The sequence below is a fragment of the Myxine glutinosa genome, chromosome 14, assembly GCF_964187855.1.
Source record: "Myxine glutinosa chromosome 14, kmMyxGlut1.1, whole genome shotgun sequence".
NCBI classification, from domain to species: domain Eukaryota; kingdom Metazoa; phylum Chordata; class Myxini; order Myxiniformes; family Myxinidae; genus Myxine; species Myxine glutinosa.
Window position 1 is genome coordinate 78,291,780 of NC_136274.1, and position 22,847 is coordinate 78,314,626.

Consider the following 22,847-nt stretch of genomic DNA (forward strand, 5'->3'; position numbering starts at 1 on the left):
TGTGAGATTTGTCAGGATTGAAAGACATGTTCCACTTGTTTGCCCAGTCTGTGATTTTGTCCAGGTCTGCAGAGAGTGAGGAGGCTGCAGACTGCCGATCTGAGGGATGAGGAATGGAGCGACAGAGAGTAGAGTCATCAGCAAAGAGATAGAGGGGATTTTCAGGAGAGTCAGAGAGATCATTGATGAAGACCAGAAAAAGCACAGGGCCCAGAACACTGCCTTGGGGAACTCCAGCCTGAACAGGAAGAGGAGATGAGAGAAACCCATTCAGGGCCACACGTTGACTACGACTTGAGAGGAAGTCCGCCAGCCATGCGTGGAGATTTCCATGGATACCAAAAGAGGAGAGTTTGGTGAGCAGAGCGGGGTGCCAGACCGTATCGAAGGCAAGTGATATGTCAAGGGAGACAGCTCTAATTTCCTGTTTGGCATTGAGGACCTCCATCCATTGTTAAGAAAGCAGAAGCAGCATGTCCAGAGTAGAGTGACCAGGTCTGAAACCAAATTGATGATCAGAGATCAAGCCATTGGAGAAGAGGAAAGATTTCATATCTGAAGCAATGATGGATTCCATGACTTTGCTGATAATTGGGAGAAGGCTGATTGGTTTGTAGTTGCTGGGATCTGTTTTTGCACCTTTTTTGTGCAAAGCGGTGATGTTGGCAGATTTCCAAGCAGATGGCAGATGACCTTGAGCAAAAGAGAGGGTGAAGAGAACAGAGAGAGGGAGTGAAAGAGCGAAGTAACAGGATTTTAGGACCCGTGGGCTGATGCCGTCAGGTCCAGTTGCAGAATCAGTCGAGGGTTGACAGAAACTTTTCCACCTTGTCAGGAGGAAAGGACACAGAGTCAAGGAGCAGCTGGGTACGACTGGGTACGGTGGGTACAGAGAGGGATGGGTTTTGGACGCAAGATTTAGAGGCAAACACAGAGTTGAGGCATTCAGCTTTTTCACGTGCGGAGTCAGCCGTGTGGCCGTTTAAGGTGAGGGAGGGGATGGAGGGGGAACAAACACCAGAAACAGATTTGACCAGACGCCACCAGGATTTGGAAGAGGGAGACAGATAAGAGAGTTCTGTCCTGAGAACGGAGAGATATTGTTTCCTGGCTCTCCTGAGGGTGGACACACACTTGTTTTGGGCTTTGTGGAAGGAAATGAGATTTCCTTCCGTTGGATTTGCTTTCCAGGAGACGAAAGCAAGTTGTTATATTGCGATTGCAATTAAACCTGCGTCTCAGGTTTTATTACCAAGTGTGAGCTATTGTTGGCGGGAAAGCAAGAGCCTCCATTACAGGCCGATCGGCCATTTTTTCCTCGAAGAGGCCGTCCGCCTGGTGCTTCGTTGTTGGGATTCCCATGTCGACATCATTATGTGGATCGCCGTTGGTTCCCATGTTGGCTCAATTCCCATATCGACCTCTCAACTCGTAACTCCTCATTCGCAGCCGCACCGATAACTGCCTGTTCTTGTCGTTCTGCACGACTTCGACCTTCACCCATCGTGGAGATTCGTGCACGGACTTTGGGGAATGTTCCATTACACTCACGTTTGGCGTATCGTGAGTTTATTGCTTTGAGAGCATTGGGGAATGATGGTACCATCATATGTATTGTTCATTTGATGCAAGTGATATTTTCATGGTACTTTCTTTAAGAGTGTTATTAATGTGTATGTGAGAGTTCTTAATACAATTACTTGTTTGTTCTACACAATTGCATTGGTGTGGTTTTACCCTGGTTTATTAGAACACTCAAAATAACAAACATTTCTGCCTTCTTCATATTGACTCGAACCTCCAAGTTACAGCATTTGGCCAATGTCCTAAGTTCCGATCTTTTTAATGCCTGGAACTGTATCTCGTTAGGGGACGTCACAAAATTTTCCATGTCAAGCACCATTGTGACTATTAGTAAGCAAGCCTGTTAACTTTCACACAAAAAGTCAAATTTGGGAATGTTAGGGAATGTCAAATTTTGGAATGTTAGGAAATGTCAAATTTGGGTATGTTAGGGAATTCGATCGCAGACAAGCCCCCAATTTGTTTCATGTTACCTCCCCAAACTCCAGTTACGGTGCCCCTCAGAGTCTCGAGAGGGAACGCGGCAGAAAGATTTGATATTTTGAGTGTTCTTATAAACCATGTCAAAACCAAACCAATACAACTGTGTAGAACAAACAAGTAATTGTATTAAGAACTCTCACATACACAATAATAACACTTTTAAAGAAAGTACCATGAAAAAATCACTTGCATCAAATGAACAATACATATGATGGTACCATCATTCCCCAATGCTCTCAAAGCAATACTGAAGGGCACCGTAACCGGAGTTTGGGGAGGTAACACGTAACACAAGGAAGAATTAATTCGATTTTGGTGAAGATTCGAATCTGGACCTGGATCAGATAATTTTTAATTTCTAAGTGATTCTTCACCATTCAGTGCTGGGGCCAAAAACTATACATAGCATATTTTAAAACATTATGGACGACTTTTGACAAAACTAGGTGAATGAGTTTGTTAGGCGACAAGAACAAGCAGATTCGATTTTAGTTTAGGTGTGAATTCAGATCTGGCCTATCAGTGGGATACAAAACGTAAACTGTTCAGCCTGGCGGAGGTATGCTTTTGTGGAAGTGTATTTCAATTATAATTGGCTATTTACTAAAAAAAAACATGAGTACAGCAAGAAATTTCAACTATTTGCCGTGATACATATAAGTTTCTACATTTTTCTGATACTACACAAATATGTCCATATATTCTATATGATGATTCCTTGGAATTTACTGGTCAGGTGGTGGGTGCTTCTTGTATGGGAACAACGGGGTCGCGCTGTTTGCACGGAGACCTCCCACCTGGGCAGGACGCCAGGCACCTTAGGTTATGAACTGCACATGCAGCTTTGCATTTCCACAGAGATAAGCTGATAAGGCAGCACGAGTGAAGATTGCAGTGTCTGGCTCGTTGGAGTTTTTTAATATATACACTTTTTCATATACCCAACTAATAATTAAGAGTCTCACCTACAAATTAGCTGTTATTGAATCATGGCCCATCATTGATTGGGAATTTTATTCATGAGCTGACCATCGTTTTAGGAAAATGATGAAAAAAAGGTTGGGTTTGTGGTCAAGCAAAGGAATGTGGTTGCCATGGTGACAGAGTGGATAACGATCCATGGCTTCCCTGAGGCAACCACAATTCCATATGCGACAATTGGTCTTTTGGCTGGGTTTTTTAAATCTTGAAAATTGAGTGTGGGTCTTTCATATAAATCACTATGCAGTTGATTTGAGCAATTTATTAAGCCATATAGACAACTCTTTTATGACAATTGGGCAATAAATACCTGTAATTGATGCAGTAATAAATTAAATAAGGACTTTCTTATTTAATGGCATGCAAGTTTGAAGTTTGAACATGAATCATGGTTGGTTGTATGATAAGTGATAACCCTTACTGGATAACTAGCAAAATGCTCAAATCCTGTGAACAATAATGTTAATTACAGACATGTGCTTGCAAAACTCATACAGGAAGTTCTATAAGCAAAGAATGAGTAAAAGATATATCCACTTTACTTGTGAGATGTACAAATAAAGTTTTGAAAAATGCAGTACATTGAGAAATGAAGCTTGACCTTCCTATGTCCCTGAAGTCTCCAAGCATAATTAAAGAGTTCTGGCTCCGCATAGTCTGATGTGGACAATGAGAATAAATAGCACAGCAAAGCGGGTGTAACCCCTCAGCCCATGCATGGTGTAAACCAATTTCAAGATGGCTGCCATGATGGCCATATTGAAAATCACAGCGCGCCCATGAACCTTCCTCTACTCAACCCCAACACACACTGCAAAAATGGATTTAATTGGACAAGCCGTTCTGCTCAAAATTGACGGAAACCAATTTCAAGATGGCTGCCATGGCGGCCATATTGAAAATCGCAGCACGCCCATTTTCGAAAGGCACCTTCCTCGACTCAACCCCAACACACTGCAAAAATGGATTTAATCGGACAAGCCGTTCTCCTTTAAATTGACGGAAACCAAAAGTTGACGGACGCCCGGACGACAATACTCCTTAGCCCAATTTGGGCTGAGGGGTGAAAACAGAAGTTCCTCATTTAAAAAAAACACATATGCAAGTCTTATCTTTTTCTCAGTACCTCCGATCTCTCTCCCACCACACCCCCCCCCCCCCCTCCCTTCCACACTCGACCAATCGCACTGCATCCCTCAATCCTTGCATCCCTCCAACCCATACTTCACTCGACCAATCTCACTGCTCTCTCTGTCCCTCCCACTCCATATTCGACCAATCCCATCTTTGCTCCTCCCACTATTTGCCCCTCCCAATTCCGTTTCTTTTCCTCCAGCCAGTATAAAGGGACTTGTTTTGGCTACAGAATTCAGAACTTCGCTTGGCTGTCAGTACTGTGTATGCTGGTGTTTTTGGTGTGTCTTTATATTTATTTGACGTATATCTCTACTGTACTAAGTGGAAGTTGTCCAATAAACTTCTTGAACGACAATCTTCTTGGAGGGGCCTTCAACCATTCCATATCCTCCACACTTTCTACCGAATGCCATTCTAATTTTATATGAATCAGGCGTGCTTTAAAAAGCCTGTGTGCCAATTAAGGATACGGCGATACCGATAGCCTGTGCCGATTACTGAGCAGGCAATCGGCGATGGTTATACCGATATCGACCTGCGCCGATTACTGAGAAGGCAATCGGCGATGGTTATACCGATATCGACCTGCGCCGATTACTGAGAAGGCAATCGGCGATGGTTATACCGATATCGACCTGCGCCGATTACTGAGAAGGCAATCGGCGATGGTTATACCGATACCGATAGCCTGTGCCGATTACCGAGAAGGCAATCCGCGATGGTTATACCGATATCTACCTGCGCCGATTACTGACACAGCCATCTGCGATACCGATATCTGCCCAGCACTACTCGTGTATACATCGTCTGATCTCGCTTTAAAACAAAATCGTATTTAATACAAGTTTAAGTTGGAAATAAAATAACCGTTCTCATCAATTGGGGGAGTGGGGGGGAGGGGGGGGGAGGGGTGGGGGAGGGGTAAATCCCGTAACAATGGCCTCCCAGCCCCCACTTCACACCCCGGAACCATCCCCTACCACATCACTAATTCCCCTATTAGAGTATCAGTTCAGTACAATGGACCCCCCTTAACTCATTATAATGTACAAAAGATCCATCAGCGTGTGCAAATCACTTTGGAATGAAATATTCATTTCTTTTCTTGCCTGAAAAATTCCCCAAGAAAACACATTAAAGGCGATCATTGGCACTACTATTGTCGTCATGGTGTGAGATAAACAACAGCTGCTCTCCAGGGAGGTCTGTTCCGATTATCGTTACTGTCCATGTCATTCATCATCGTGTGTGCCAATATCGGGCTCCGAGCTAGCTTTTTACTGAGCAATAATATTTACTGAGCGAGCTGGCACTCGCCTGCTATCTACGATTAATGCTCAATAGTCATCACCTATTGTCTTCAGAAAATATCCTGCAAGAAAAATGTAAGCGGAGGACAAAATGGAACCCCTTTTTACTCTCTCTATCAACCAAATTCTCTATCGTACGAAAACAATTCCCCATAATTTGAAAAGATTGAGTGCATGATGTATGCCATGAATTACCATGTGTCAATGATATTTATGTCATATATGAATACATAATGGGGCATTACATAATTGTACCATTATGTATTTTTGGAACCTGCGTTAAAAAAAAAAAAATTTGATACCGACATACCAGTCGTTATATACCAGTATGAGCCCACCGATATATAGATCTCGGAAAAAGTTGATACTGCCGGAGCTTAGAATGTAGTATATTTAGACTTTTAGAGTCTAAATAGCAGAGTGGCTGGTCGTGGTAGCGACCTCGATTAGTGATAGGAAGTAAAGAGTGGCTGGTCGTGGTAGCTACCTCGATTAGTGATAGGAAGTAAAGAGTGGCTGGTCGTGGTAGCTACCTCGATTAGTGATAGGAAGTAAAGAGTGGCCTGGTCGTGGTAGCTACCTCGATTAGTGATAGGAAGTAAAGAGTGGCTGTGAGTGGGAGGATGTCTTGCTGGGAGGATGTAAATAGTGGGACACCATAGGGATCATTACGATAACCATTATTATCCATAATAATTTACATCAACGATTTGGATAGCAGTGTTGTCGGCTTTCTACATTTGCAGATGATAGAAGGTTGGAGTTAAGGTAGATAGCAGAGAGTGAAGGGAGTGGGGAAGGAAATCCTCCTGCCCAGAAGTTCCTTCAGTGAGTGTCTGTGTGTGTGTGTCCGTGTGTGTCCCCGCGTGTGCGTGTCCGTGTGTGTGTGTCCGTGTGTGCGCGTGTGTGTGTGTGTGTGTGTGTGTGTGTGTGTGTGTGTGTGTGTGTGTCCTGGTGTGTATATCCTTATGTGTGTAACAGTCTCTTTCTCACCGTCGGCAGGTAGGTGGTCTTTCTGTCTTCTACCGACTCATCTCTGGCCTTGCTCCCCCTGTTCTGTCTGGGCTCTGTCCCCCCAAATATTCCTGCAGGACACACAAGATCTGCCAGCAATCCTCTTCTAGTGAAACTTCCAAAATCAAGACTCTCTGCTCACCTTCACTTTCATTCCTCCTTTTTCCCACCTCTGGAACAAACTCCCTCACTCCCTTCAATCCCTCTCCTCCCTCCAGGTCTTTAAAACAGCTGTTCACCACCATCTCTTATCTTCCCCCATCCAGAACTTTGAACTTTTCTACCCCCGTTAAAACGCCCCAAATCCGCCTCTTTAAATCCCCAACTTCTTTCCTGAAATTCCTAGAAGTGTTCATTTGCTTTATACCGTGTACCCCTCCCTCCTCCCCCAGCCCTCCCCCTCCGACAGATCTAACGACATCCCTGTTTTCTTCTGTTGTTGTGCTTGTGTGCTTCCCTCTCTCCGTCTCTTGTCTCCCGCTCCTTTCATTGCATGTTTTATGTGTCTGCGCATGTTTTCATGTTCAATGTGTTAGGTCTTACACAACCTCGATTCTGTATACAAAAAAGAAAAAGAGAAAAAAAAGTCCGAGTTAAAAATAATGAAAAGTACAGATACATTCACAGTACACTGCCGCCATGCCAAATAAATAAATAACCTCCTCCAGAGTGGCATTGCCGGGGCACCTTCGGCTCCTGGCGATACTGCCATGCAGCACGTAGAGAAGGTATTGGGAGGGAGAGGTGTACAATAATTGATTGATTAATTAATTGCGTAATTAAAATGAATAAATAGTAATCGTAAACTAATTTCTTAATCAATTGGCTAACAGCATACCTCAACCACCAGCGCTTCATCCGAAGCTGTAACATTTTGAAAATTAATTAAATGTCATTAATCGAAATAAATAAATAATGGATTAATTTATAAATAATTATAAATCAAAAATATCCTTTATAGCCACATCACTTGATAACTGAAAAGGTTCCCTTCAGTGCCCGGCGATGACATCATGCAGCGCCTGGAGATGGAATAGGAAAGGAGCGGTGTACAAGAAAAGGAACACCCTTTCCTTTCAAACTATGTTCTGCCACAAGGGCCTTTGAAGATTACAAGAAAAAGGAAGGGGTTGGTGCAGTTTATGCCCCAATACCTATCCTTTGAAAAGATGAGACATACGAATGGCCATTGAGTGATGAAATGCAAGAGGCTGGATGGATGGAGAGAGGGATCAGATCAATCGATCAACAAATAGATAGATAGACATGGACATGCACAACATTGCAAAATGCTAGTGCCACGTGATGTGGTCCCTCAATGTTGTAAAGTCTTCAAATTTTCACAAACAGAACCAGAAATTAACAAATATAGGATACATTACTCTATTAGTTTACTCGAGTAAAATCTTACATGAAGCATAATTCATTTGTCAACTAAAACCTGACACTTCCCTTCATTAAATTCAGTTTGAACAGTTCGAAGCAGGGGCACGGGCAGTACAAGGGGTTACTTAGCGGCGATCGAGATCACTCCCTACCAATACAGTACAGTCGAGATTGCAGGTGCTCCAATCAATCAAGCATTCGCAAAAAGCCTCTCCAGTCAACAACATCCTCAATATGACACAGTATTACCGATTGCCATACCGAGCACGACGTTTCGGATGTACAATTTCATCATCATCATCGTCATCAAAATCCTCGAGGTCTTCCAAAGAAAAGGTTGTATTCTCTGCACCCTCATGGTCAGAGTGCGTCACATTTTCCAAGAGAGCACTCTTCAAAACACTTGGTTCATTTGCCATAAAAGAGCTTATTACTTTGGCATCTGCGGAGAAAACTGAAAACAAGGTACACACCAATCATTACACATGTAATAGAGATTGATGGCAGGTAACGAGACAATGCAAAGAAGCTAACTGCAGTCGAGGCCAGGACGCCAAGCCAACTTACACAGCAAGATATACCGTAACTAGGGTGAAGTCGATGGCATGCCATCGCAAATTCCTGCACTTCCGACATAAAGCAAAGTTGAAAGATGGAAAAATAATTCCACCAGGAACGACCCAATATCAAATTTTGAGTGAAAAAAAACAAATCATCTATTGTCACCCCAAGTCCCCGCCCCCCGAAGCATGAACTGGGGGTCAAATCCAAAAAAATCGTTACAAATTTCATGTGTCCCCCAATGTTGATTGCATATACACCGTTTCATTTTTAAATGTGCCCGTAATTGCATATTTACCTACAACAGCTCCGTGTTGCTGTTGTTGGAGTTCATGTTGTGGGTCGATTTTTGAAACATGAACCCATTGGCTGCACAGCTGCCAGACCACACCCACACCTGTCGATTGCCTCCACCTATCATAGTACCAAGATAAAATGATATGGTGCCATCTTGTTTACTGGTGTGCCTAACACGGGCCTGTAGGCCTCTGCTGATTGTACACTGCCCAGCTTTGTTTGGGTCGATTGTCCACTTATTTGGCAGGTTTAATGAAGCTCGTATGTGCCTCACTAAAAACAAATAGCATTACGTAATTTTAGAACGGCTCCATATGCATGTTAAATGTGCGTTTCCCACTCGGGCCGTTACCGGATTTTAAAAGTCAATTCAATCGTGCTTTATGGCAAATTCCCGTACCTCGAATGATCACGTACAGGTTTTTATGAACAAAAGGTTTTACCACAGAGAGAGCAGCACGACGGAAGAGAGAGCGAGAGCGAGAGCGAGAGAAAAACGGAGGTAACGGATATAATGAAATAAATCCCCTCTTCGGAATCACAAGGTACACATTAATTAATCTTATCCATCTAATCTTATTCATTCACATGGTAACACAAGACAGATATGGCTCCATCTACTCTTATTCATTCACGTGGTAACACGCGACGGGACAGACATGGCTCCATCTACTCATTCATTCCCATGGGAACACGAGACAGACACGGCTCTATCTAATCTTATTCATTCACATGGGAACACAGGACAGACACGGCTCTATCTAATCTTATTCATTCACATGGGAACACAGGACAGATATGGCTCCATCTACTCTTATTCATTCCCATGGGAACACGGGACAGACAGCTCCATCTAATCTTATTCATTCACATGGTAATAAGGGACAGACACGGCTCCATCTAATCTTATTCATTCACATGGCAATACGGGACAGACACGGCTCTATCTAATCTTATTCATTCACATGGCAATACGGGACAGACACGGCTCTTTCTAATCTTATTCATTCACATGGCAATACGGGACAGACACGGCTCTATCTAATATTATTCATTCACATGGCAACACGGGACAGACACGGCTCTATCTAATCTTATTCATTCACATGGCAACACGGAACAGACATGGCTCTATCTAATCTTATTCATTCCCATGGTAATACAGGACAGACACGGCTCTATCTAATCTTATTCATTCACATGGTAATACGGGACAGACACGGCTCCATATAATCTTATTCATTCACATGGCAATACAGGACAGACACGGCTCTGTCTAATCTTATTCATTCACATGGCAATATGGGACAGACACGGCTCTATCTAATCTTATTCATTCACATGGTAATAAGGGACAGACACAGCTCCATCTAATCTTATTCATTCACATGGTAATACGGGACAGACACGGCTCTGTCTAATCTTATTCATTCACATGGCAATACGGGACAGACACGGCTCTATCTAATCTTATTCATTCACATGGCAATACGGGACAGACACGGCTCTTTCTAATCTTATTCATTCACATGGCAATACGGGGCAGACACGGCTTTATCTAATATTATTCATTCACATGGCAACACGGGACAGACAGTCAGACACGGCTCTATCTAATCTTATTCATTCACATGGTAATACGGGACAGACACGGCTCTATCTAATATTATTCATGCACATGGCAATACGGGACAGACACGGCTCTATCTAATATTATTCATGCACATGGCAATACGGGACAGACACGGCTCTATCTAATATTATTCATTCACATGGGAACACAGGATAGACACGGCTCTATGTAATTTTATTCATTCACATGGGAACACGGGACAGACACAGCACAAGGTTAATGAGACAGATTATTATAGAATTTAAGCTGTGCCGCAAGGTAATGATTTATTTATGTTTATTGCCTGAAATAACACTAAACCTGAAAGGCAAGAAACCCGGGCCGGGGTACGTTCAGTCATTAATATTAAGCAGCTGGCGAGCGCTTGCCAAGCCAGCTGTTCTTTAACGGTTTTGAATGGAGTGCTTTCTTGAGTGCTTCAGCCACTTGGCGAGCGTTCTACCAGAAACTTGGTAACTGAATATTTGGTAACCCCGACGTTCTTGAGGCCTGAGCCTAAATCTACAGTAATCTATATACCACAGAGAGGATAATAACATGACCCTCCCTGCCGCTCTGGTACGAAGTGTGTGTACTTTTTAGTTGCCTGAGTGCAGACCCAGATGTCCATCAGACTCCTAATTGATATCGAGCCAAACCGTGAAGATCCTCGGAGATGAATTGTATAATTCCTTCAACAGCAAAGATGATGGAGTTGAGTAGACAGACGGGGCAAAAAATATATATTTTGTGTCACAGGTTGGGCATTCTCGTTTGATACATGACATTTTGACCAAAGCTCCGGGGGGGGGGGGGGGCACGCAGCCCAAAAATTATATGGCTCTCGAACTTTCTTGCAATGTGCTGATCATACTACCAAGTTTGGTGAATTACTGCACAACCGTTTATGAGGAGACAGCGTGCCAGACAGACAGACAAACAGAAAACCGATTACAACATCCCCCATTTTTGTTTTAAGGTGTGGGGAAAATAAACATGAAGTAATCGTGGAAGTACTTGCAATATGGGACTTTCAAAATGACATTTGAATGCAAATGAGGCCTTTCGCGCTTGTGCTATGTGTGTTTTCATTCACTCGCTTCCACTAGTCGGGGAGCACTTTTAACCTGCCATTGCTCCGGGCAAAATATGTACGTTGAATAGTCCTTTTAACATAAATAATTTTCAGTATTTAATGAAAGAGAAGCAATGACATAATGGTTAACGTAATCGATATGTTTATGGATGCAAATCGGTGTCATGAAAATATAGAAAACAAGTACACATACATTCAAAGTACACCGCCCCAAGCCAAATAATTAAATATCCTACAGCGCAGCATTGCCGGGGCGCCTCCGGCGCCCGGCAATACCGCAGTACAGCTCATCGAGGCTGCTTTGGGAGGGAGAGGTGTACGCTAATTCATTGATTAATTGTATAATTAAAATCAATAAAAGATTATCACAAATTATTTTCTTAATCAATTGGCTAAGAGCATAACTAAACCACTCATGCTTCATCCGAAGATGTATCTTTTAGAAATTTAATTAAATAAGTCATTAATAAAAAATTAAATAATTAATTGATTCACCAATAAATAATTAATCGATTAAATGATTCATCAATAAATCAAAAATATCCTTGATAGCCACATCACTTGGTCACTGTCATGTCCAAATATTAGCTTCCCAGCTCAAAAGGTGCCCGAGATATTGGCCAAATGAGAAAGAAAATAAATAAATGATTAATAATGAAAATAAATAAATAATAATCATTAAAAAAATAAATTATTAATCAATTCGGTCACAGAACACATAAACCACCACCATTTCATCAGAATCTGTAACTTTAAAAAAAAAAATTTTTTAGTCATTAATCGAATAATTAAATAATTAATCGATTAATTGATTGATTAATTAATAAATCAAAAATAGCCTTTGCAGCCAAATCACCTGGTCATTGGCATGTCCCAATATCAGCTTCCTATCTCAAAAGGTGCCTGAGTTAATGGTCAGAAGAGAAAGGAAATTTAATTAATTAAATAAGTACTTAATTAATCGCTAATAATTAAATAACTCCTCAATTAATTGATTAATCAAAAAACAAAAAAATATCCTTTTTGACAAAGGACTTGCTCACTACTGTGCCGAAAATTCAGCTTCCTAGCTCAAAGGATGGCTGAGATATCGTCCGGACAAACAAACAAGAAAGAAAATAAGTACTTAATTAATCGCTAATAATTAAATAACTCCTCAATTTATTGATTAATCAAAAAACAAAAAATACCGTTTTTGACAAAGCACTTTCTCACTATTGTGCCAAAATTTCAGCTTCCTAGCTCAAAGGATGGCTGAGATATCGCCCGGACAAACAAACAAGAAAGAAAACAAACAAACAAGAAAGAAAACAAGTACACATACATTCAAAGTACACCGCCCCATGCCAAATAATTAAATATGCTGCAGCGCGGCATTGCCGGGGCGCCTCTGGCGCCCGGCAATACCGCAGTGCAGCTCATTGAGGCTGCATTGGGAGGGAGAGGTGTACACTAATTGATTGATTAATTGTATAATTAAAATCAATAAAAGATTATCACAAAATATTTTCATAATCAATTGGCTAATAGCATACCTAAAGCACTAGTGCTTCATCCGAAGATGTATCTTTTAGAAATTTAATTAAATAAGTCATTTATAAAAAATTAAATAATTAATTGATTACTCAATAAATAATTAATCGATTAATCAATAAATAATTAATAGATGAAATGATTAATCAATAAATCAAAAATATCCTTGATAGCCACATCACTTTGTCACTCATGTCCAAATATTAGCTTCCCAGCTCAAAAGGTGCCTGAGATATTGGCCAAATGAGAAAGAAAATAAATAAATGATTAATAATGAAAATAAATAAATAATAATCATAAAAAAATTAAATTATTAATCAATTTGGTCAGAGAACACATAAACTACCACTATTTCATCAGAATCTTTAACTTTAAAAAAAAAATTTTTTTTGTCATTAATCGAATAATTAAATAATTAATCGATTAATTGATTAATTAATAAATCAAAAATATCCTTTGCAGCCAAATCACCTGGTAATTGGCATGTCCAAATGTCAGCTTCCTAACTCAAAAGGTGCCTGAGTTAATGGTCAGAAGAGAAAGGAAATTTAATTAATTAAATAAGTACTAAATTAATCGCTAATAATTAAATAACTCCTCAATTTATTGATTAATCAAAAAAAAAAAAATACTGTTTTTGACAAAGGACTTGCTCACGATTGTGCCGAAATTTCAGCTTCCTAGCTCAAAGGATGGCTGAGATATCGTCCGGACAAACAAACAAGAAAGAAAATAATGAAAAAAAATTAAATAATAATCATAAAAAAATTAAATTATTAATCAATTTGGTCAGAGAACACATAAACTACCACTATTTCATCAGAATCTGTAACTTTAAAAAAAAAATTTTTTTTGTCATTAATCGAATAATTAAATAATTAATCGATTAATTGATTAATTAATAAATCAAAAATATCCTTTGCAGCCAAATCACCTGGTCATTGGCATGTCCAAATATCAGCTTCCTAACTCAAAAGGTGCCTGAGTTAATAATGGTCAGAAGAGAAATGAAATTTAATTAATTAAATAAGTACTTAATTAAATGCTAATAATTAAATAACTCCTCAATTAATTGATTATTCAAAAAACAAAAAATACCGTATTTGACAAAGGACTTGCTCACTACTGTGCCGAAATTTAAGCTTCCTAGCTCAAAGGATGGCTGAGATATCGTCCGGACAACCAAGAAAACAAACAAACAAGAAACCAGAGTGAAAACTGAGTACTCTCTTTCAGCGTGCGTCACTGCCGAGCCCCCTTTGGTGCCCGGCAATGACGATTTGCAATGCCTGGAGATGGCATAGGAAAGGAGCGGTGTACAACAAGAAACCAGAGTGAAAACTGAGTACTCTCTTTCAGCGTGCGTCACTGCCGAGCCCCCTTTGGTGCCCGGCAATGACGATTTGCAATGCCTGGAGATGGCATAGGAAAGGAGCGGTGTACAACAAGGAAACAAGTACACATACATTCAAAGTACACCGCCCCATGCCAAATAATTAAATATGCTGCAGCGCGGCATTGCCGGGGCGCCTCTGGCGCCCGGCAATACCGCAGTGCAGCTCATTGAGGCTGCATTGGGAGGGAGAGGTGTACACTAATTGATTGATTAATTGTATAATTAAAATCAATAAAAGATTATCACAAAATATTTTCATAATCAATTGGCTAATCGCATAACTAAACCACTAGTGCTTCATCCGAAGATGTATCTTTTAGAAATTTAATTAAATTTCATTTATAAAAAATTAAATAATTAATTGATTACTCAATAAATAATTAATCGATTAATCAATAAATAATTAATAGATGAAATGATTAATCAATAAATCAAAAATATCCTTGATAGCCACATCACTTGGTCACTCATGTCCAAATATTAGCTTCCCAGCTCAAAAGGTGCCTGAGATATTGGCCAAATGAGAAAGAAAATAAATAAATGATTAATAATGAAAATAAATAAATAATAATCATAAAAAAATTAAATTATTAATCAATTTGGTCAGAGAACACATAAACCTACCACGATTTCATCAGAAACTGTAACTTTAAAAAAAAAAAAATTTTTGTCATTAGTCGAATAATTTAATAATTAATCGATTAATTAATAAATCAAAAATATCCTTTGCAGCACAATCACCTGGTCATTGGCATGCCCAAATATCAGCTTCCTAACTCAAAAGGTGCCTGAGTTAATGGTACGAAGAGAAAGGAAATTTAATTAATTAAATAAGTACTTAATTAATCGCAAATAATTAAATAACTCCTCAATTAATTGATTAATCAAAAAACAAAAAATACCGTTTTTGACAAAGGACTTGCTCACTACTGTGCCGAAATTTCAGCTTCCTAGCTCAAAGGATGGCTGAGATATCGCCCGGACAAACAAACAAGAAAGCAAGAAAACAAGAAACCAGAGTGAAAACTGAGTACTCTCTTTCAGCGTGCATCACTGCCGAGCCCCCTTTGGTGCCCGGCAATGACGATTTGCAATGCCTGGAGATGGCATAGGAAAGTAGCGGTGTACAACAAGGAAACAACCAGTGTGAAAACTGAGTACTCTCTTTCAGCGTGCGTCACTGCCGAGCCCCCTTCGGTGCCCAGCAATGACGATTTGCAATGCCTGGAGATGGCATAGGAAAGGAGCGGTGTACAACAAGTACAGATACATTCAAAGTACACCGCCCCCATGCCAAATAATTAAATATCCTACAGCGCGGCATTGCAGGGACGCCTCCGGCACTCGGCAATACCGCAGTGCAGCTCATTGAGGCTGCATTGGGAGGGAGAGGTGTACACTAATTGATTGATTCATTGTATAATTAAAATCCATAAAAGATTATCACAAAATATTTTCTTAATCAATTGGCTAATAGCATAACTAAACCACTAGTGCTTCATCCGAAGATGTATCTTTTAGAAATTTAATTAAATAACTCATTAATAAAAAATTAAATAATCAATTGATTAATCAATAAATAATTAATCGATTAATCAATAAATAATTAATCGATTAAATGATTTATCAATAAATCAAAAATATCCTTGATAGCCACATCACTTGGTCACTGTCATGTCCAAATATTAGCTTCCAAGGCTAAAAAGGTGCCTGAGATATTGGCCAAATGAGAAAGAAAATAAATAAATGATTAATAATGAAAATAAATAAATAATAATCATAAAAAAATTAAATTATTAATCAATTCGGTCAGAGAACACATAAACCACCACCATTTCATCAGAATCTGTAACTTTAAAAAAAAAAATTTTTTTTGTCATTAATCGAATAATTAAATAATTAATCGATTAATTGATTAATTAATAAATCAAAAATAGCCTTTGCAGCCAAATCACCTGGTCATTGGCATGTCCAAATATCAGCTTCCTAACTCAAAAGGTGCCTGAGTTAATGGTCAGAAGAGAAAGGAAATTTGATTAATTAAATAGGTACTTAATTAATCGCTAATAATTAAATAACTCCTCAATTAATTGATTAATCAAAAAACAAAAAATAACGTTTTTGACAAAGGACTTGCTCACTGTTGTCCCGAAATTTCAGCTTCCTATCTCAAAGGATGGCTGAGATATCGCCCGGACAAACAAACAAACAAACAAACAAACAAGAAAGCAAGAAAACAAACAACCAGAGTGAAAACTGAGTACTCTCTTTCAGCGTGGGTCACTGCCGAGCCCCCTTCGGTGCCCAGCAATGACGATTTGCAATGCCTGGAGATGGCATAGGAAAGGAGCGGTGTACAACAAGTACACATACATTCAAAGTACACCGCCCCCTTGCCAAATAATTAAATATCCTACAGCGCGGCATTGCCGCGGCAATACCGCAGTGCAGCTCATAGAGGCTGCTTTGGGAGGGAGAGGTGTACGCTAATTCATTGATTAATTGTATAATTAAAATCAATAAAAGATTATCACAAATTATTTTCTTAATCAATTGGCTAATAGCATAACTAAACCACTCGGGCTTCATCCGAAGATGTATCTTTTAGAAATTTAATTAAATAAGTCATTAATAAAAAAATAAATAATTAATTGATTCACCAATAAATAATTAATCGATTAAATGATTAATCAAGAAATCAAAAATATCCTTGATAGCCACATCACTTGGTCACTGCCATGTCCAAATATTAGCTTCCCAGCTCAAAAGGTGCCTGAGATATTGGCCAAATGAGAAAGAAAATAAATAAATGATTAATAATGAAAATAAATAAATAATAATAATTAGAAAATTAAATTATTAATCAATTCGGTCAGAGAACACATGAACCCACCACCATTTCATCAGAATCTGTAACTGAAAAAAAACAAAACATTTTAGTCATTAATCGAATAATTAAATAATTAATCGATTAATTGATTAATTAATAAATCAAAAATAGCCTTTGCAGCCAAATCACCTGGTCATTGGCATGTCCAAATATCAGCTTGCTAACTCAAAAGGTGCCTGAGTTAATGGTCAGAAGAGAAAGGAAATTTGATTAATTAAATAAGTACTTAATTAATCGCTAATAATTAAATAACTCCTCAATTTATTGATTAATCAAAAAACAAAAAATAGAATTTTTGACAAAGGACTTGCTCACTATTGTGCCGAAATTTCAGCTTCCTAGCTCAAAGGATGGCTGAGATATCGTCCGGACAAACAAACAAACAAACAAACAAGAAAGCAAGAAAACAAACAAGTACACATACATTCAAAGTACACCGCCCCCATGCCAAATAATTAAATATCCTACAGCGCAGCATTGCCGGGACGCCTCCGGCGCCCGGCAATACCGCAGTGCAGCTCATTGAGGCTGCATTGGGAGGGAGAGGTGTACACTAATTGATTGATTCATTGTATAATTAAAATCCATAAAAGATTATCACAAAATAATTTCTTAATCAATTGGCTAATACCATAACTAAACCACTAGTGCTTCATCTGAAGATGTATTTTTAGAAATTTAATTAAATAACTCATTAATAAAAAATGAAATAATCAATTGATTAATCAATAAATAATTAATCGATTAATCAATAAATAATTAATCGATTAAATGATTTATCAATAAATCAAAAATATCCTTGATAGCCACATCACTTGGTCACTGCCATGTCCAAATATTAGCTTCCCAGCTCAAAAGGTGCCTGAGATATTGGCCAAATGAGAAAGAAAATAAATAAATGATTAATAATGAAAAGAAATAAATAATAATCATTAAAAAATTAAATTATTAATCAATTCGGTCAGAGAACACATAAACCACCACCATTTCATCAGAATCTGTAGCTTTAAAAAAAAAAAATTTTTTTGTCATTAATCGAATAATTAAATAATTTAGCGATTAATTGATTAATTAATAAATCAAAAATAGCCTTTGCAGCCAAATCACCTGGTCATTGGCATGTCCAAATATCAGCTTCCTAACTCAAAAGGTGCCTGAGTTAATGGTCAGAAGAGAAAGGAAATTTGATTAATTAAATAAGTACTTAATTAATCGCTAATAATTAAATAACTCCTCAATTAATTGATTAATCAAAAAACAAAAAATACTGTTTTGACAAAGGACTTGCTCACTGTTGTCCCGAAATTTCAGCTTCCTATCTCAAAGGATGGCTGAGATATCGCCCGGACAAACAAACAAACAAACAAACAAACAAGAAAGCAAGAAAACAAACAACCAGAGTGAAAACTGAGTACTCTCTTTCAGCGTGCGTCACTGCCGAGCCCCCTTCGGTGCCCAGCAATGACGATTTGCAATGCCTGGAGACGGCATAGGAAAGGTGCGGTGTACAACAAGAAAGCAAGAAAGAAAACAAGAAAGAAAACAAACAAACAGAGTGAAAACTGAGTACTCCCTTTCAGCGTGCGTCACTGCCGAGCCCCCTTCGGTGCCCAGCAATGATGATTTGCAATGCCTGGAGATGGCATAGGAAAGGTGCAGTGCACAATACTAGAAATATCAGTGGATGAGAGACGTTGAGTTCCGACCATGTCCTATTAATGCAAATGAGCGGCCGCAATAAAACGCGCTCACACGCACACACACGTTAAAGGAATTGATGAAGACCCAAAATGACACAACAAGGAGACAGAATTGAATAAGAAAATAAATGATTGAAGAAGAAGAAAATAAATTTATTTTCAAGAACTAGCAAAAATACCAGACTTTAAAAGCCCAGGCCAACCTCCTTCCCCATACACCACCCCCCCCCCCCCCCCCCTGCATTCATGGCGAACCAATGAGTTCTCTTGCATTCAAATGTCACTGAAATTTAGACTTTATACTGACAAAAGTTGCCACAACATACATTGTCTGACTTGCATTACTTCACACATTACCTTGAAACTCATCCATCGATGCCTCCTCCGAACTCTTCTCCAGGACGAGGTGTGATGCCTCCTTTGAACTCTCCTCCAGGACGAGGTGGAAGGGCATGCTCGGCGAGCACGATAAATTATCGGCCTCAGAGTTATTCAGTACTCCTTGCGAAAACCTTTTGCTGTCACGCCATTTACTTGGCTCAGATATCCGACCTCTGTCGTTTGCAAACGAACGTTGTGAGGGGCTTGGTGAGAGTTGAAATATGGGAGAGCGCAAAGATTTTGCATCAAAGAGATCGACTGGTGTGGGCGAAGACGCATATACAATATCCCTGGGTATGTCATGAAAATCACTCTTGCAAGTGCGTGTCAGACCCAGTCTTTTGGGTGATGGAGACGACCTTTCTTGCTTTTCTGACAAATCTAAAAAACTTTTAGCCAAAAGGGCAAAAGGATTTTTTTCTCTGGCCGTCAACTGCTCTGTAGTTGGGGACTGCAAGTCAATAGGTATATCAAAAACATCCACGGTGCATGGGGAGTCCTTCAACTTGGACAACTCTTGAGGAGGAGTTGCAGCAGGAGAAGAGGGACCCAGAACAGCATATTCATGGGAATTTGAATCGTCATTGTCAAGCTTCACACTGGCATTGTGAGAGATCATTTGCTCAACAATCATTTTCTTCATCAAAGTGTCATCTCCTGAAAAACAAACAAACATGAAGATAGTGGTGGCTGATTAGATAGCTGATTATACATCAGAGCCAATTGAAGTGAAAACTGTGATAACATGAATTGAGATAAGTGAAACGAGTATATCACAAGTGTACAAGCTTCCCAAAGACAAATCCATCCATGACCAATACCAAAAAGGACAATTCGCATATGTGATTGTAATTTGCAAAAATAATGCTCTCAGCATGTGTGGGGTGCTGACAATTAGCTGAGTGATCGAAGTGTAATAATAGGAGATCGCATACAAGTAAGTTCAATACAGAAGGCTGCCATTAAGCCCAAAGCCTGTGCTAAGGTTTGCAACTGATGGTTGTTTGCTCATGCTCTATCCTTTTTAAATGCTGAATGCCAAGCAAGGAAGCAGCACACACCATTTTAAAGTCTTTGGTATGACTCAAACCAGGATTTGAACCACTGATCTTGCAGAATCAGAACAGACACTCTAACCATTACACCACCGAAATTGAAAGATGCTAATTATCTGAGGATATCCCAAACATTGCACCTGTTTACCTTTGGTACGTACACTAGTTTTAAAACACAAGTTCTAAGTACTGTAGCTTGAACGCTTAATCTAATCGGAGACAAGTTAGATGTCGATTGCACGAAATGGACCACGCATCGAGCAAAACCAGAAAGCATCAAAAAGATACAAAACCACCAACCCACTGCATCTGAAGATGACCTAGCCTTCTGGAACAGAACCACCTTTAGAGGCCATTTTTTCCCCGCAGAGCAGGGGTTGCCCTTTTTCGGGCACCGTGGTCCCCTTTTTGAAGCAATGTTTTATGGCCGGATGCCCTTCCTGCCACCAACCCTGTTTGTCGCCTCTTGCGACACACAGGGAATTACCAGCGAACTGGTACTCAATTTGCCGACCTCGGAAGGATGACAGGCTGAGTCAACCCCCCTGGCGTTAATTAAACGATCGAGCAGGATTCGAACCCAGGATCCTCGGATCACAAGCCGGCACCCTAACCGCTAAGCCAACACTTTCTGGGACAATAAGGAAAAAAACAATGAAAAGGAAAGGAATGCACGAGAGGAAGCAAAGATACAGCGAGAGGAGACCTGTCACCTGCTGCTTTTATGGTGAAGTCTGTAGTTCCGTGGCAAAGCGATTGACACCCTAGCACATAGAGATCCACCAAAAACAGGACAATAGACAAAGGTTCACAGGTGAAAGCATGCTGTCTTAGCAGCTACCGATTACAAGGAAAAAAAGCCCTAATGGATAAAAGTGGCCAAAATGAGGTGACTAACAACCGAGGTAATGATCTCCCCCTCTGATGGCAGCCATTGGGAAATTGTCAACATGTTTAAGGATTTCACAATTTTTCAGGCTGATATTTGCCCACTTATATGTGATGGGATGAATATGGAGAAATGGCCATATTACTGGTTCTTTTCCATCCCAATAAACTTAAGTTATTTGGGTCAACTAAAAATGCAATCAAGACGTAAATGTGTCAAATATAACGGTACACAGAATGGAACAGGGGTCGCCAGAAATGGATTATGAACACAATAACAGTTCAGCAAGCCAAACATTAAGGAGAAACTGATCCGCCTCAAGAAGCACCCAAAATAAAAATGGGAGCATTCCTTACCCTGAGTGTGGGCCGATGAAGTTATCTTTTCTTGATCTTCGGACAAATCTAGAAAACTCGTAGCCAAACGGTTTAAATTATTTTCTTCCATGACAATCGATTGCTCAGTGGTTATGGACCAAGAGTCGATACGACTGCCAAATGCATCCACAATACATGACGAGTCCTCCAATTTAGAGAACTCTTGAGCAGGATTTGCTGCAGGGGAAGAGCGACACTGAATTAAGAGTTCATGGCCATTTGAATTGTCCTTTACAAGCTGCAAACAGCCACTAGCATTGTGAGAGGTTACTTGGTCAACAAACGTCTTCTTCATGGAAGAGTCCTCTTCTGGAAAGAAAAAAAAAACATTCAAATAGAGTGATGAAAATATGGCGGCCAAATGTGTTTGCAAGTCACAAACATCCATCGTTTGTCACTGCCCCAGTGCCCCACGCTGGATAGTTCCCAGTTTTCCATGATGATCTTTAAAAGTACAGAATTCCTAAAGTAAACTTTGTATACTCGGTAAAGCACCAAAACACACAACCACAGCTGAGCTTCAGGTGCAGCTTGTTCCATAATAAAGACCAAATCATAACTTTGCAAACAAACAAATACGAAAGATGTTGCATTTATGGCAGTTGGTACACTATGAATTAGCAAAAATTACACTTCAAGATTTACCCCTCCAGCTCATGAGTAAATGCATTTTTAAATGATTTGCCTTTGAGGGTTTCAAGGTCATGATGTGGACTTTGTTACGGCAGCCGATGCCTTTACCAGACAAACACAGTTTAAAACCAAAGACAGGAAAGGTATAGTCTGTGATGGTTTGCTTACCAAAAATGAGGGATCATGATGATACAAATCTCACCCACATAGGCTGTTATTACAATCCAGAGGACATGAATAATTAAATCATGCCTGCCAATTGAAGTATTCGTACCACATGGGCCGAATTTGAAATTAAATATTTCACTTTGACTGAGCTCCCCGGTGATTGTTGGGTTTAACAAGTATTTAGTGTTGTATTCAGTATTTAGTGCCAGCAATCGAGATTGAGATTCACAGCGACACTAATCTGAAGGAGCCATGATTAACGAGAGTGGGATCATGTGTGCGCATGAGCGCTCGTGACGATATTCCGTACAATTTGCCAAGTTCAGAGCCAAATTACTGCTAAGCTGCAGGTTTGTGTTCGGAT

General features: G+C 39.7%; 1 protein-coding gene across 5 annotated transcripts in view; it reads right to left on the reverse strand.

Moving 5' to 3' along the window:
• The window catches only part of LOC137439948 (DNA excision repair protein ERCC-6-like), a 173,315-nt gene that overhangs the window by 10,924 nt on the left and 139,544 nt on the right, over positions 1 to 22,847 (reverse strand). For all 5 annotated transcript variants that reach the window (XM_068136234.2, XM_078768339.1, XM_068136232.2 and 2 more), the window contains exons 23-25: positions 21,662 to 21,991; positions 19,338 to 20,018; positions 8,157 to 8,349 (exon numbers count right to left, since the gene is read on the reverse strand). In XM_068136234.2, coding sequence (XP_067992335.2) covers positions 8,157 to 8,349; positions 19,338 to 20,018; positions 21,662 to 21,991 — 1,204 coding nt within the window. The remainder of the gene's footprint in view (positions 1 to 8,156; positions 8,350 to 19,337; positions 20,019 to 21,661; positions 21,992 to 22,847) is intronic.